Source organism: Myxocyprinus asiaticus, chromosome 22 (genome assembly GCF_019703515.2).
Source record: "Myxocyprinus asiaticus isolate MX2 ecotype Aquarium Trade chromosome 22, UBuf_Myxa_2, whole genome shotgun sequence".
In the NCBI taxonomy this organism is placed as follows: Eukaryota; Metazoa; Chordata; class Actinopteri; order Cypriniformes; family Catostomidae; genus Myxocyprinus; species Myxocyprinus asiaticus.
The window spans coordinates 5,535,719-5,552,311 of NC_059365.1; the positions used below are offsets into that span (position 1 = coordinate 5,535,719).

The following is a 16,593-nucleotide window of genomic DNA, read 5'->3' on the forward strand; positions in this document are numbered from 1 at the left end:
ATATGCTCAGAAATTAAATTAACAAAATTTAAAGGAGTATGTCACCCAATTTTTTTTTAAATTCTGTCATTATTTACTCGGTCTCAAACATGTATGCAATAATTTTTTTCTGTCAAACACAAAAACAGAAACCAAAGCTCCATTCTAAGTAGTCTATAATGCTTGTGCGCTACATTCCAAGTCTTCTGAAGCCATGCAATAGCTTTGTGTGAGACACAGTCTGAAATTTAAGTCATTATTTACTGATAATCCTAACCTCCACTGAAGCTCTCGAATCAAACACAATGTCTATGGTGCATATGATGTCAATAACATCAAACGTCAATGGTCCTTAAATGTATAGTTCACCCCAAAATTTAAATTCTCTCATCATTTACTCAGATGTGTATGACTATTTTTCTTCTGCTTAACACAAATGAAAATTTTAGATGAATATCTCAGCTCTGTAGGTCCATACAATGCAAGTGAATGGTGGCCAGAACTTTGAAGTTCCAAAAAGCATTTAAAGGCAGCATTAATCCATGTGACTCCAGTTGTTAAATCCATGTCTTCAGAAGCGATATGATAGGTATGAGTGAGAAAAAGATCAATATTTAAGTCCTTTTTGACAATAAATAGTAAACATTTTCCTCCTTGCCCAGTAGGTGGAAATATGCACAAAGAATGCAAATCACAAAAAAATAGAAGAAGAAGAATCTGAAAGTGAAAGTGTAGATTTATAGTAAATAAAAGACTTAAATATTTATCGGTTGCTCACCTACACCTATTATATTGCTTTTGAACACATTGATTTAACCACTGCAGTCATATGGATTACTTTTATGCTGCCTTTATGTGCTTTTTGAACCTTCAAAATTCTGGCCACCATTCACTTGCATTGTATGGACCTACAGAGCTGAAATATTCTTCTAAAAGTCTTTGTTTGTGTTCAGGAGAGGAAAAAATGTCATTCACATCTGGGATGGCATGAGGGTGAGTAAATAATTAGATAATTTATTTTTTATTGTTTTGGGTGAACAATCCCTTTTAGTGTCTTGAAACCGAATATCATGGCATCAAACCTGCTGAGGTGGAGATTATCAGTGAATAATGACTTAAAAGTTGTGTTTTTCCTCTCACGAAGCTATTGTATGATTTTAGAAGTTTTGGAATATAGCGAACGAGACATATGGACTCTTTTTGGAGCTTAACAAAGGTGGTCACTATGAACTCTTATGAAAAAGCGTAAAGATTATTTGTTTTCCATCTAAAAAATATCAACATACAGGTTTGATAGTGAGTAAATAATGACAGATTTCTTTTTTGTTTGTTTGGGTGTGCTGTTCCTTTAAGAACTAAATTTGAACTGGAATCTCTATTTCTGCAAAGTGCTACAATTTTAGTCAGGCTAAAATTCTAAACAAAAAATTCAAATGTACTTTGACAAGGTCAAACAAACCTAAGGCTATTTAGTTCACTCACAAATTGAATGGTACAGACTCAAGCAAATAAACAAGCTGTCAAAAGCATCCAGCTTCAATCGCAAGGGTCTTTTGCTTATTTATTAAGAGACAGGCCTACACAGGCCAATTTGATATCAATTTGACCACACTGATCTGATAAGAAAAGCAATTTAATAAGCAGTATAAGGCGACTGCTTCATATTCCAATTGAGGGAATGGATTCCGGTACATTATTTAGGCACATGTCTAAATGTTTTCAAAAAGTTGAAAGAGTTATTCAGACTATGTCTGAGGAGGTTCAAATGTTACATCGCTTTTTGGAAGAAAACATATTTATATATATTTGTATATGATCTTTAAATGCACCTTTAAAAAGGTTTGTACTAAACACACTCTAAAAAAAAGGGAAACAGATTCAACAATTCATGAAACTACAGTCACACCCTATAAAAGTAAGTACTCCTTTATATGCAAACTCTGTTAGTTTGCCAGTAATATAGCCTGTCAAACAAAGTTACGAATGAGCTATATGGTCAAAGTATTCATCACAATAATCGTATTACTTTTTAGTAAAACAAAATTGTTTAACGCATTGCATTTTAAATTCTTGTAATCAGGTTACAGTTACTAATTTTCAATTCAATACATTACTTGTGTTCTAAAATAAAATTATGCATGTAGAAAACCTTTAAAACATGAATTATGTTCATATGTAAATCTGTTTGGGTTTTTGTGACTAAGTGTGCACCCTCTAATGAGTCATTGCAGGTAGAAACGAGTGTATGACTTTAGTGTGACAATACACAAGAAGGAAATATAGATATTAGTTTAAATTTGTTGAGCATATAAACAAACTTCGCTGAGAAAATTGTTTCAGAACGTAAATTCAGAAAGTAATGTAATTAGAAATGCTAATGAAGTTATCAGTAAAGTTATCCGATTACAATTTTAGAGACATAATTAGTCATTTGTAGTGGATTACTTTCTCTGAGTAACTAACCCAACATTGTATGGTATACTAATAACACACACACAAAAAAATTGTGAACTGAAAGAAAAATATTACTGTACTCTCTCTCTTTATTTACACATACTGTAAGTATAGAAGCAGAACCAAACTATACACTGAAAACCCTAATAATTAAACTCGTTCCCTCAATTCCACTGAGTAATGGGGTCTCCCAAAACTTGAGTATTTAAGTTCAATTAACTTGGCTTTCAAGTAGAGTGAACTTAACTATTTAAGTTGAGTTAACTACATGCAAGTAGACTTAACTCATATTTGAATTTAAATATTGTTGTTTCTACTGTTGTACATTGTAATTGAATTGATTCAATTTTAGATCAAACAACAGCACAGCTCAAATAAAGATGATTACTGATTCTAGGTCGGTTATTAAATAATTCTTTACAGAAATGCATATATGTACTTCAGCTGCACATGCACAAAGAGAACTGAGATAGTGTGACCAGGGTCCAACTTGACCAAAGAGACACAGATCACCCTAATGGTGACATTACACCAAACATCTATTTGCAACAAAGCATAAATAATACAACAAAAGAGCTAAAACATCTATGAATTCTTAATAACAATTATTTCAATTCCCCAACCTGTTCCCTCTGACCAAGGAAACATAATTCAAGCAGCAAGGGATTGTGGGTATTCCCCATAGCCTCAATTTTGTACTCAATAGTTTGAGTTATTAACACTTCAAATCTTAAGTCTATGAATTTTTAAGAAAAATATGTTCAGTGAACGTAAATATTTGAGTTATCAGTCCAAAACTTGACATTTCAAGTAATACTTAATTTTTACAGTGATGACAACTTTAGGGTTTACAGTGTAGATGGTTTCAGATCTTCTGGCTAGGAGTAAATATAATGCATCTTAAGATCTAACCTCTGTGAGAACTTTTTACAAACTTCAGTTTCTCCAAAGTTCCACTGCAAAGCCGAGACTTGCTTTAGAGTTGATTTAGCAGTGAAGAAAAGAAGGATAAGCAAACACAGACTTGTGACCGACCAAAACACATGAAGATAAAATCTTCCTGGGGACTAAGATGAAATGTAAATGTTTGCAATTGCGACAGATGTTGTCTATTAAGTGCAATATGTTCAAATCTCAAATATGCTGTATTCAGCAAATATAAAGGTGTTATGCTCTCCCAGAAATAATAAATGCTGTCTGGAAAGATTCACATCTCATTACAGTGACGAGTGACAGAATGCAAAATGTACTTTGGTAGCAAATTAATGTAAACAAAACATGCTTAAATGCACTGTTTGCTTTGCCTCCGCAGTAGCCATATTGTGCACACTGTCTTCACAGTTTACATCACAGCTGATTTCTTAAGGCAAACAGGGCCCTTATCACGGATCAAGCAATATCTGTACTTTGTTATACTCAACATAGTTCAGCGGCTCAGAGATCTGTCTCAGTCAATAGGCAGTGGAGGTGAAATGTCATTTTGAGTCTATTTAATCTATTATTTTTGTGAGCCCTGCATTCCTGCCAGAACAATTTGCAGTGGATGGTCATTTCATTGTGCTTGTGTGGCAGACGGTTTTGACAGTAGTGTCTTTGGAGTACAAGCAGTTCTGCTTGAGCATTACTTTAATGCATCAACCTTAGATTCCCCGACAGCTTTTGATATGAGCCGAATTTTTATTATTTAACAAAAAAGTATTAATGAATAAATAAAATGTGAGAGAAAAATAGATGAAACGACTGTAAAAAGATAAAAGAGCACTCTTTGACACAGTCGACATCTCATAAAATCTGTCGAGAACATTTTCAGGTCATATTTCACACCTTAAAAAAAATTTTTTTTTTAATTTAAAATAAAAAAATAAAAAATCTCACTCTCATTTCTGTAATGGGAAAAATTATATAATATTTAAATTGTAAAGTATTTCTATGTCATGGTGGTATTTGTTGTACTGTCATTTATGTTAATGTAAATAATGTTTTTTTTTTTTTTTTTATTATTAATTAGAATCACTATTGAGAATAATGGGACTTAAAATAAATAAATAAATAAATTCTCCAGATGCATTACATTGATTAGAATAAGGCAAAATGTGTTTAATTGTCATTCAAATAATGTCACAAAGGCAAAAATATTAATGGTTCTAAAATGCAAAATATAATATATTCTTGGTGACACTTTACAATTAGGTTGAAATTAACATTAGCTAACTACATTTGTGAACATGAACTAACATTAAACAACACTTTAACAGCACATACTGATCTTGGTTAATGTTAATTTCAACATATACAACCTTTCATTTAAAAAAAATTATTAATAGGCCTAAATGTTAACACTAGTTAATGCATTATGAACTAACATGAACAAACAATGAACAATTCTAGTTTCATAAATTAACTTTAAGCTAGATGAATAAATGCTGTACAAAAATATTGTTCATTGTTAGTTCACGATAGTCATACATTAACTAATGTCAGCAAATAGAACCTTATTGTAAAGTGTTACCAATTCTCTCTCTCTCTCTCTCTCTCTCTCTCTCACACACACACACACACACACACACAAAATAAGGAAATGAGCAACCTATTGAAAAATAAATCCTGTAAGTACTGCATATAACTCCAAAAATCATTAAAAAAAAAAAAAAAAAAAATGTAATTCCAAAGTACAATCAACTAGAATGATTTGAGAAACCATCTCATTACTTTGCTCAGTCACTCATAAACATTTGTTTGCAACTTCATTGTCACATTGTAAACAGCAATTACCTAAATCATTGATTGATAACCTGACAGTAAAGCAGTTCACACCAACAGTCACAAAACAAAATAGTTTATGATTATCAGCAACAAAACATGCACATCCATTTCCACAGCTTTCAATGCCGGAATGGCCCTTAAAAAGTAAGATATGCCCCCAGATAAAGATAAAGACATTATTGTGACAGATGAGTAAATCTAGACATTACGACAAATCTAGAATATACATTACGAAAAGTGGCTTTAGAAGGCAATAGGCTTTAGGGTGTTTTAGGCCACATCCACACTAATGCGTTTTCGTTTGAAAACGCATCTTTTTCACTACGTTTTGGTTTTCCGTCCACAGTGAGACGGCATTTTTGACAACGAAAACGGATCTTGCGAAACTGCTCTCCCAAGTGGATACATTTGAATATGCTGTCTTTGCGTTATAGTGTGGACAGGGAAAACAGAGATATCTTAAAATGATGACGTATTTGTTATCATGTGACACAGTCATGTGATCCATTCAACCCAAAACAATCAAGATGGTGGCCTATGTTGTAGCAGCGTTTTTGTGCCTGCTATTCACTTTGATAGCATTGTTAAAGATAAATGTTACTTTGAAGGAATGCAATGTAAAGGTTGTACAAGGGCGACGAGAAGTTTACTCGAAATTGCTTTCCATCAGCGGAACACGAGGAAAATTGTGTTTGAGACCGTATGAGGCAAGGCGATTTTTGGCATGCACAGTAAGGGGATTTAAGAGTTTTCATACGTTTTGTGTGGACGAGCAACTTTTGGAAAATGTTTGAAAACATCAGTGTGGACAGAGAGTGTTTCGAAAACGAAAACGAAAACGCTGCTTTCATATGTATCGGGATCAACACAACTCAAAATTTAAAATAGAATAGTAAAATAGTTTACTTAATCCATTTGTGTTCGGACTACATTAATACTTTTGTGGTATTAATGTAGCATTGATAAAACTGGGCAGCGGATTTCCATTTCCAAGCATGCTTTGCATTGGACTCAATAGGGAGAGTAAATGTTAAAATTAGGTGTTATTTTATGTGTCTTTAAAGGGGGATAATTGTTAGTGTTTACTGTTTTGTTATGTTGAGATTTAGAAGAGTTTCTGTTATGTTGGAGTTTTGGGGGTTACCATTATGGGGAAGAGCTTGAGCTAACGATGAGGACAGTTAGATATCACACAAGAAATTGATTGCTTGCTTCATTGTGCAAATGCTGTGCTAACCATAGCACAGTTGCTTAACTACACTCTGTAGTGCTTCTAACCAGCATGTATTATGCATGCTAACATTCACTGTCACTAGTTAGTACATAAAGAAATAGAAGAGATTTAATTGAGTTACATTGACACGTGTAATTTTTTTTGGGTTTACTCAATTCAGCTAGGTTCTTTCTACACATAGTTTTTGTGTTGAGATTACATAGACATTTTAAGTTTAGAAAACTCATTTCAAACATGTGAAACCACTGTCCACGACTGAGTCAAGTTCAGTCAAAGAGCTGTTTTTTTGAGTGTATGTACATATGTGCCAGATGGACGTTTCTGTCCATTGCGTCACGTCTAGCAGTTTTGTCAGCATCTGCACCATGAGCATCATATTTTATAGACTACTTTAAAAGTAGTCACACAGTTACACTTATCAACTGCCTCCTGAGCTTTCACTGTCCCTGTTGGCTCAACTGTCCAAGTGTATTGAATTTACAGTGAAGTGATGCACTCTCAGATGACATTAGATCAAACAAATAATCACAGCTTTGACAGCGAGACACAGCTAGAGTCTTGTTTCCACGAATGCAAACTAGTAACAAGGAAGGAACAAATGCTTTTGTGTTTAAAGTTTGTTTGCGTTTCAGGCCTGCTGTGTGAATGTGGGCTGAGGCTTGCGTTCTTAATGAAGGCGTACAGAGGGAGACATGTGACGCAGCTTCAGCCTTGCAGGAACATCACTTCCCTTAAATAGATTCACCTTATAAGACATCTCTACTCCCATGTGACAAAATTAAATTAATATGCACTGATTTTATATAGAGCAAGGCAGAAAAAGCAAGGCAAAAAATCAAAATGATGAAACATGGTTCATGCAGTTTAAAGAAATATTAGGCTTGCTATTCATTAAATGCTTGATGTCACACTTTGAGTTACTGTAATGCATATTTCCAGTACAGCATCATATTAAAGACAAATGAACCTAGGAATTATAATGCTTTTATGCATGCAACAGGATATGACAAAATTACAAGTTTTGAGAATAATATATTGTCCCTTAATATCAAAATATGCTGAATATATTGTATATACTGCACCTATTCATGTGAGGATAAGAACCTACATTATATTCAATGAATATAGATTGGTAATTATTGTTCATACTAACCCTAGGTATAGGTATAGGACATACAGAACAACACAGGACAAAAATAAATAAATAAATAAATAAATAAATACCCATCTCATCAAGTGATTTCATAGGGTCTTTAAGCTATCTATACACTTCTTACTTCAGCAATATATTTAGTCAAAAAAGCTTTTTTATTCCTATTTAAAATCCCCTCCTTGCATCTTTGATTTGCTGTTAAACACGTCTCCAATTTACTACGTTGAGATGCCACATGGGTAAAAGCAAAAGACTTTGAAATGACTTTGATGACTTCAGAACAAGCTGTCGTCTAAACAAACTCGGCAACACAACGATCTGAAGATTTTACTCTGTGAGCTTCAGATCCTTTAGTTCTACAGTAGTTCTCAGTGGTTGTAGAAACTGAGAAATATCAGTTGTTCAAACATCAAAGAAGGTAATTTTGTGAATAACAGTTTTCCATATAAAATGCTGTCAGGGGTGCATGCTTAAAGAACTATTCCAGGTTCGATATCAGTAAAAGAGGCCCTATTATGCTTTTTGGGATTTTACCTTTCCTTTAGTGTGTAACATAACTCTTTGTGCATGTAAAAGGTCTGCAAAGTTACAAAGCACAAAGTCCATGCAAAAGGGAGTTATTCTCTCCCACAGACAACACTGCTCAAGAATGACAAAAAACGGGCTGTTTGTAGTCCAGCCATTTCTTCTGTAAAGTATCTACGTCACTATGTAAACATTTGCATAATGCCCGCCTAAGGCAACTTTGGCCCACCCTCAAACAAACGTAGTTATAGCCGAAGCCAGGATGAGTTGGGTCAGTGTTGTCGCCATGTCGAGAAGACGCTGTTTTCTTCACTGTGAAAGCAAAACCTCTTTGTTTGGACTTCCAAAGGCAAATGAATTGAAGTATCAGTGGTTAAAATTTATTTTAATTATTTAGCAGTACAACCACAACCAATGCCGGATTTTCAAGTCGGTTACTCCTGAAAGATAGTGCAGTTCTCACTTTGTTGGGACAATCTGGTGCTTCAGGATCATAGCCTATAAGTATGTTTGATTATTTGTGGATTAATCTGCTATCGAGAGTTCAAATGCAGAGTTTTGTGTTGTAGCTACGGTATACACCCAGTGCACAGATGTAGGCCTCTACTAACCTGCTAGCTAATGTTATTGTGTTGAAATAGTTTTGCTAATCAGCTGTGGGCCCACTTTTACCTACATTTGTGTAGAATTATGCAGATTGTTTGTCGTTCTTACTATCATGAATAGTGATCAAGTGTGGAGATAGATTTATTTTTACAAACGGTAGTTTTACGTCTGCAATCCACGGTAGTGCTCGGCTAACTTGCTATGTGATGTTATTGTTTTGGTAAGGGTTTATTATTCAGCTGTAGGCCGACTTTTACCCAAAACTGTGTAACAAAACAGTCGATCTCAAGAGTCTTATGTAATTATATAATTACAAGCTGTAATGTTACGGCCGCTATCGGGTGGTCCACGGCTAACTTGCTCACTAACTCTCTAATACCGCCGGTAATGTCCAACCAGGAGTAAGCCTCTGTTCTCCGTTCATAGCTCGGGCGAAAAAAGTTTGGCTACACCCATTCCAGCAAAAGATGACTAACTTAGATGCACTTTGTGTCTTTTACTTGAAGCTTTGTTAGGTTCACAACAATCAACAGTGTACTTGTAAGAAAGCTAATAAATTAAAACTTAACACTGTGAAATGTCCTGCTCAAGTTGTGCTAGCGAAGGTGGTTCGGGTCGATCAGCTTGTTCTTCCAAACTTTGATTATTTCATTCATTATCGGACTCTGGCTCGATAACCGACGCCACTGTTACTATAGTTACAATAGTGTTTACAGAGCTGCTCAGGAGGACTCGGGAGCGGAAACTCGCTTATGGTAAGGGGCGTTACATTTCTGACACACGCTCTACACGGTTGACCAGTCACAACAGACTAGGCCAGCTGACCAATGAGAGCAGACTGGGCTTTTTGGAAAGGGGGTCTTTAAAGAGACAGGAGGTAAACCAGAGCGTTTCGGCCAGAGTATGAAGAGAATAGAAATAGAATAGGGAATAGAAATGTACAGTATGAGAAAAATAATGTGTTTTATGAACATTAAAGCATGTAAACCTATTCTAGTAGACCCCCAAAATAAAATTATGAACCTGTAAATTAGCATTATATGGGCTCTTTAAGCTCAATCGACAGCATCTGTGGCATAATGTTGGTTAAACTAAAAATAAATTTTGACTTGTCCCTCCCTTTCTTAAAAAATATGCACAAATCTGGACTACAGTGAGGCACTTACAGTGGAAGTGAATGTGGCCAGTTCATCAACATTAAAATACTCACTGTTTCAAAAGTAAAGCCAAAAGATCGTAAACAATATTAACATGATTTTTGTGTGATAAAATGGCTTACTAACCTTGTTTGTGTAAAATTTTGCAACCCGTAAACATTTTAAACCATGTAATCTTGGTAAACGATGATTTAAACAACTTTACAGCTCAGATAATACAAATTAATGGAAGTGTTTTATAAAATTATAAGCTTCACATTTCTGCCTTCAAACCCTCCAAAAATTGTCCCCATTCACTTCCACTGTAAGTGCTGGAATCAACATTATGCCACAAATGTGGTCAATTGAGCTTAACTTGTATTGAACCTATAATATTCCTTACATTGTGCTTACATTTACAAGAATACAATTACTAACACTAGCTACAGGGCATGTTTCTGTAGGAGAGCTAATAATCGTTAGGCAAATAAAGTCAATGATTATCCAATAGGTCAGTAATGTACACTGACTTTTCGAAAACTTGCACAAAAGTGATTTTTTTTAAACAGTTTGAAAATACATTGCTCTATTGGTTTGACGATCCCGATCAGCAAGACACAGAAACGCCAACTCAACCAATGGCATAGGTTTTGGGGTGGGACAACTTTTTTTTCAGCCATGGAAGATGTGTGTATTGTTTGGGAAAACTGTCTGAAAACAGTCATTATTTTTGCAACTGCATTTGGTGACGCGCTCAATCAATTACAATGAATTCCTAATTCGCTTCATGTATTTCATATTGAAAACCCATTTCACTCTAAAATTCCACACTTTAACGGATGTAAAATGGGTTGCAGATATCGTTCCATAACAAAAATTTCACACAGAATCATGAGGGCAGCTAACATCATCTCGTACCTTTGCTGAACAGCATGCATATTTAGAAACAGCTATCACTGAAAAACTGTTGATAATACATCACATGTTACAGACAGTCTTGAATCACAATCTTCATGTTCTTATAAAGGCAGATATCAGAGAGCAGAAATGGGGCAAGGAATCTCTCAGGACTAAAGTATGCCCCTAGATTTATTTGGATTGCTAAAATGTAGCTTCCTTCTTCCCCCAGCCTTGTGCCTTCTCAATGCAGGAGAACTTTCTGTTGCTATAACAATGATATCTATTATTTACTCAATTTTCTTAACGTCTATGCTCCCTTCATTGGAGAAACGTTCTTATTAGTATGTGATCGCCGCTCAACATAACATAGAAATTCTCACCTCCTTTACAACAATCCCACCCCCACCTTGACACTTCAGGTTTGATTGGCTGCCTATGTGGATATGTATTTATTTTTCCCAATGGCAGTTGGTTCGGTGAGACAATATGAGGTCTGTTTGTTAATGAGATGACACTGCAGAGGTTGAGGAGAGAATTTGGAAATCCACCCGGGCGCTGTGGTTACCGCATCAAAGATCAGCATGGAGGTTTGGAGATGGACATAGAACTGGAGGAGAAGCTCCTTGAATGTGCTCAAATGAGAACCATATGTTACATACAAATACAGATGAATACTAAATCACATTGATATACTACAAAACGGTTGACAAGTAGCTGATTCTCATGAAACTGTCAAGAAAATGTCCTGGTCATTTTTACCCCCAAATCAATACAAAAAATATTAAATTATTTATCACCATTAAGATTTGTTTGAATTGTGACATTATATTCTGGGTTCAAGACATGTTAAGCTCAGTCGACAGTATTTGTGGCATAATGTTGATAACCATAAAAAATTATTTCGACTTGTCCCTCCTTTTCTTTAAAAAAAAAAGTAAAAATTGAGGTTGCAGTGAAGCACTTACAATGGCAAATTTTTGGAGGGTATAAAGGCAATTTAAATTGGCTTAAATTGCAGTTTTTATGGTCATTTTAAGGTTTTAAGGCTTACGGTGTTGTGTAGTCATGGCAACAAAGTTATAAAATGTAATATAGATGTACACAGAAAAGGTTAGTTAGCAATTTTATCACACTAAAATTATGTTAACACACATATTGTTTACATCTTTTGACTATACTTTCGAAACAATGAGTATTTTAACATTCAAAAATTGGCCCCATTTACTTCCATTGTAAGTGCCTCACTGTAACAGTGATTTTTGCTTATTTGAAAAAAAGGAGGGACAAGTAGAAACATTTTTTCATGTTAATCAACATTTTGTCATTCAAAAACTGGTGATATTCCTTTAAGCACATTTTACCCACAAATTCTTTTTACTGTAATGCGTCCGGACGTTTTACTTTTCCTATTATTTTCAATGAAGATTACCAAAACACAGTCAGTTTTTTTTTTTTTTTTTTACTTTATTACAGTAAAAAGACACTGTTGAAATTGTGAAACTGTTCACACTGTTAGACACTGTGTTTTTTTTTATTTTATTAAAATCTGCGAAAATTAATGGTGGTACCAAGGGAGCACTGCTATGATTTTTAAATACTTAACTATTTAAATAATCTACACTTTTCACAATACAGTAATGAGAATTTGGGGTAAAATGTAAAATAAATCACAATGTTAAAAAGATCTTAATGGCCCTAAAATAGGTTTCTTTTTTTTTTTTTTTTTTTTTTGTATAATTGGACCAGGACATTTTCTTGACAAGTTTCATGAGAATCATCCGTAGATGATTGGTTAATCTGAAATGTATAGGCTGTGTGTGTTTACAAAAAAAAAAAAAAAACCTTTGAAAATGATTTAGGAATAGTGATAAACCGATACCTCAGCCAGGCTGATTAATCGGCCGATATTTCAGCTTTTGGCCGATAACGGTACTTGTCTGGCCAATTAACAGGTGTGGTCATCACGCCTAATGTCACAGTTCCAAAATCTGGGGGACCTGGGTAGTTCAGCGAGTACTGACGCTGACTACCACCCCTGGAATCGCAAGTTTGAATCCAGGGCGTGCTGAGTGACTACAGCCAGGTCTCCTAAGCAACCAAACTGGCCCGGTTGCTAGGGAGGGTAGAGTCACATGGGGTAATCTCCTCGTGGTCACTATAATGTGGTTCTTGCTCTCAGTGGGGCACGTGGTGAGTTGTGCGTGGATGCAGCAGAGAATAGCGTGGGCCTCCACACGCGCTACGTCTCCACGGTTACGTGCTCAACAAGTCACGTGATAAAATGCGCGGATTGACGGTCTCAGACACGGAGGCAACTGAGATTCATCCTCCGCCACCTGGATTGAGGCGAGTCACTATGCCACCACAAGGACTTAGAGTGCATTGAGAATTCCAAATTGGGGAGAAAAAAAAAAAAAAACAGTTCCATAATCTACCGAGAGCTTTGTCAATGAATAACACACATTTTAAATATTGTGCCTTAAATACATTTAGTGTTGCAGTAAGTACATCTTAAATGCTAAATTGTATATATTATATTATATAGTTACATTTTACTTTATATACAGCAAATATAAGCATTATATCCATCATCAGCCACTGTGATATTGGTCGACAACTAGTTATGAGGGTAACTCACAAGATGAATAGTGAGTATAGTAAATGGTAGTCTGATAGTTACTGTATATTCAGTTCTCAGATTACTGACATTTCATTGCTGTCCCTCTAGTGAATCCTTGAAAAACTCTAGTTGTGTAATTATTAATATTTATTCATATTTTTCACACCTATCAGTGACCTTTACAGTGCTGGGGTTATTCTGCGTTGCCCAGGGAACTTGCTTTTGAATTCAAAGGGATTTTGACTCAGAAATATCGACACACTGTGCCCATAAAGCAGTTCTATCGCTGAATACTCATCCGCTTATTGCAACACTTTCACTTGCAAATCAGACCAGACAAGCATGGGCACTGCAAAGGACTGTTACAATTACAAAGGGATTCATTCAGAAAAACATCAAAGGTGTAATACAAAACGACTTGTCATGTACTAAGCAAGCGTGACGTTAAAGCCAACCACAACGAGTTTGCGGAAAGCGTTAAATATTTTCCAAAACAAGCGTTGCCATAAATATTATGAAGATCTTGGAGGAAAACTTCTCCTACAGTCTTGTGCTTAGAAATAAATGAGCTATCAAATACCAATACCAATAAATTTCATTTGAAGTCCACAGTAAGGCATAACCTAAGTAACCTTAAAAATGTGCTTCTTGTGGTAACATCCAAATTAACAGGTTTTAAATGGATAATTTACCCAAAAATTTCAGTTCTCTTGTTATTACTCCCTCTCATGAACCTTTATGACTTTGTTTCTTCCGTGAAGCACAAATGGAGATGTTAGGTAGAATGCTAGTCTCAGTCACCATTCACTCTCATATTTGTTCCATTCAGTTGAAGCGACTGGTGACTGAGACTAACATTCTGCCTAACATCTCCTTTTCGTCATATGGGGTTTAGAAGATCATAAGGGTGAGTAAATGGTCTCAGAATTTCCACTTGTGGGTGAACTATCCTTTTAAGATTAAATATGACTACATTAACATGGCTACACTAGGATACACCAACTAAAGTAATCTTAAGGGTCAGGTCACACTCTTAAAAAATATCGGCATGTTTGGTTCCATGAAGAACATTTAGCATCCATGGAACTTTCCCATTGCACAAAAGGTTCTAAGGTTCTTCAAAAAGGGTTAGTTTAAGAACTTTTCACTGAAAGGTTACTTGGGGAACCAAAAATGGTTCCTCTATGGCATCGTTAAAAAAACAAAAAAAAACAACAAAAAAAACATTTTTAGAACCTTTATTTTTAGGGAGAAATAGCTCCTTAACAAGTGCACATTTTCACTTTTAACAGTTGGATGGGCTTCATTTGAAACCCAAAACTGAAACAATACTTTACGATTTTGGGATTTCATAGTATTAGAAACTCATTACCACAGAATACCATGTTATAGTGTATCTCCACTTGTTATAATGCTAGAATCACGTATTTCTCATACTATATGTCTCATTCAGCCAGTAAAATCAGCATAGTAGGATAACACACAGGTAAATGCACATAGTACTCACATGCATGGGTGACAGAGAAACTGTTGGAGGACTCCAGGTTATCTACGTTGTAATTGAGATGGAAGGGTTTCTCAGTCATGTTCTGATTGGTGTTGTAGAGCTGGACAGCGAATCTGAAAGCGCTGTGTTCTTGAACAGTGGAACGCATGAAAAGCCCACCTACATGAAAAGCAAATAGCATTCAGTAACACATGAAATATCTGATTCATACAGTAGATGTCATGCATATAAAGACTGCATGTAGATTCAACATCTGGCTTAAATCTCCAATGCACACTCGTTAGTAGGCTATCAAATCCATTTCGAGATATTCATGGATGTGTTCCAACATAGTCATGCATGAAGTAAATCTGATTTGCCTCCATTCAAGAACTTTCTCTTGAGTTTATAAAAATAATGTTCTCTTCTATTGCCTTATAGAAAGCTGACATTCATGCAAAGTAATGGAAACCTGAACATTTTGCATAAACATAACAATTTTATTAGTTATGCCAATTCTATTAGGTAACACTGGCAGTGCGTCCCTATTCCTGAGTTAATAATGCATTAGCGCACTTAATATAGCGGACAGTAACGTCGAACATTCCGTCTTCATTAAGACTTTACATATTTGTGCTTATAAATCGAAAGCAGACAAAGCCTGACGAAAAAAATAAGTCAAGCATATCCGGACTCACCAATATTTATCTGATTGGGAAATCCAGCGAGAGATCTGCCGAATAGCCATAATGAAAAAAGCACCACGGTTTGAGCCATTTTCGCTCCAACCTAAAAAGAAATCAAGCTTTATGAAACGAACTGTTGGATGCGATTCATAAACGCAAAAATCCAGGCGTCAGTGAAGTGGTGCGACTCATGGAGACTCAATTCTTCTGCATCTGAGGAGAGAGAGACTGATGCTGAAGATGGTCGAGGCGAGTGAGAGGATCAGATTGAGAGAGAGAGAGAGAGAGAGAGAGAGAGAGAGAGAGAGCTCATCCAATTGGACCAGCAGGGAAATATTGATCAAACTTGAACTAACGTTGAAGAAAATTTTTTGGCAACACTTTCTAAGCAGCCTGTATGATGCATTACAAAGGTATTCATAATATATTATAAAATAAATTTCTCAATAATTCACATTGTTAACATGTAGGCTAGAAATACAGTACATATAAATGCATTATAACACACAATGTAAGCATTTTCATAAATGCATAAATAAGTGTAACCGTGCACAATGCATATAATCAGAGGTTATATATTTTCATATATACAGTATGTCTCTATATGTCAGTATCCAACTAAACTAAAGAGTAGTGCATTAACATTAAATAAACACATGAAATCTGATGTTGGTTTTGTGTTTTATGTATTATTAAAGGTATAAACATGAATAGTTCAAATATGCACCTATTCATGTTAAAAAGGTGTGAGCAGTTTCATAAATTCATAAATAATTGTATCTATACTTATAATGCATTATAATATGTGCCTATTTATGTTATAAAGGTAGTGCATTATAATGCACATTATAAGAAGTTATATCTTTTTATATATATAATTGTAACCAGTTACTGTGTATTATACTGTAAAACTTGTCTATCCATGGCTATATCCAATTAAGCTAAAGAGTAATGCATTATAACATGACAAACACATGAAATCTGGTGTTGGTTATGTTTTTGATGCATTATAAAAGGTGGAACCATAAACAGGTATAATATGCATGTATTA

General features: G+C 35.1%; 1 protein-coding gene across 4 annotated transcripts in view; it reads right to left on the minus strand.

Annotated features, from left to right (window-relative positions):
- LOC127412789 (glutamate receptor 3) overlaps positions 1-15,744 on the minus strand; it is a 183,441-nt gene extending 167,697 nt beyond the window's left edge. For all 4 annotated transcript variants that reach the window (XR_007892484.1, XM_051649431.1, XM_051649430.1 and 1 more), the window contains exons 1-2: positions 15,555-15,744; positions 14,878-15,036 (exon numbers count right to left, since the gene is read on the minus strand). Coding sequence is in view for 3 of the 4 variants with exons in the window: in XM_051649431.1 (XP_051505391.1) it covers positions 14,878-15,036; positions 15,555-15,633 (238 nt within the window). In the remaining variant the exon portion in view is untranslated. The remainder of the gene's footprint in view (positions 1-14,877; positions 15,037-15,554) is intronic.
- Positions 15,745-16,593: the final 849 nt, after the last annotated feature.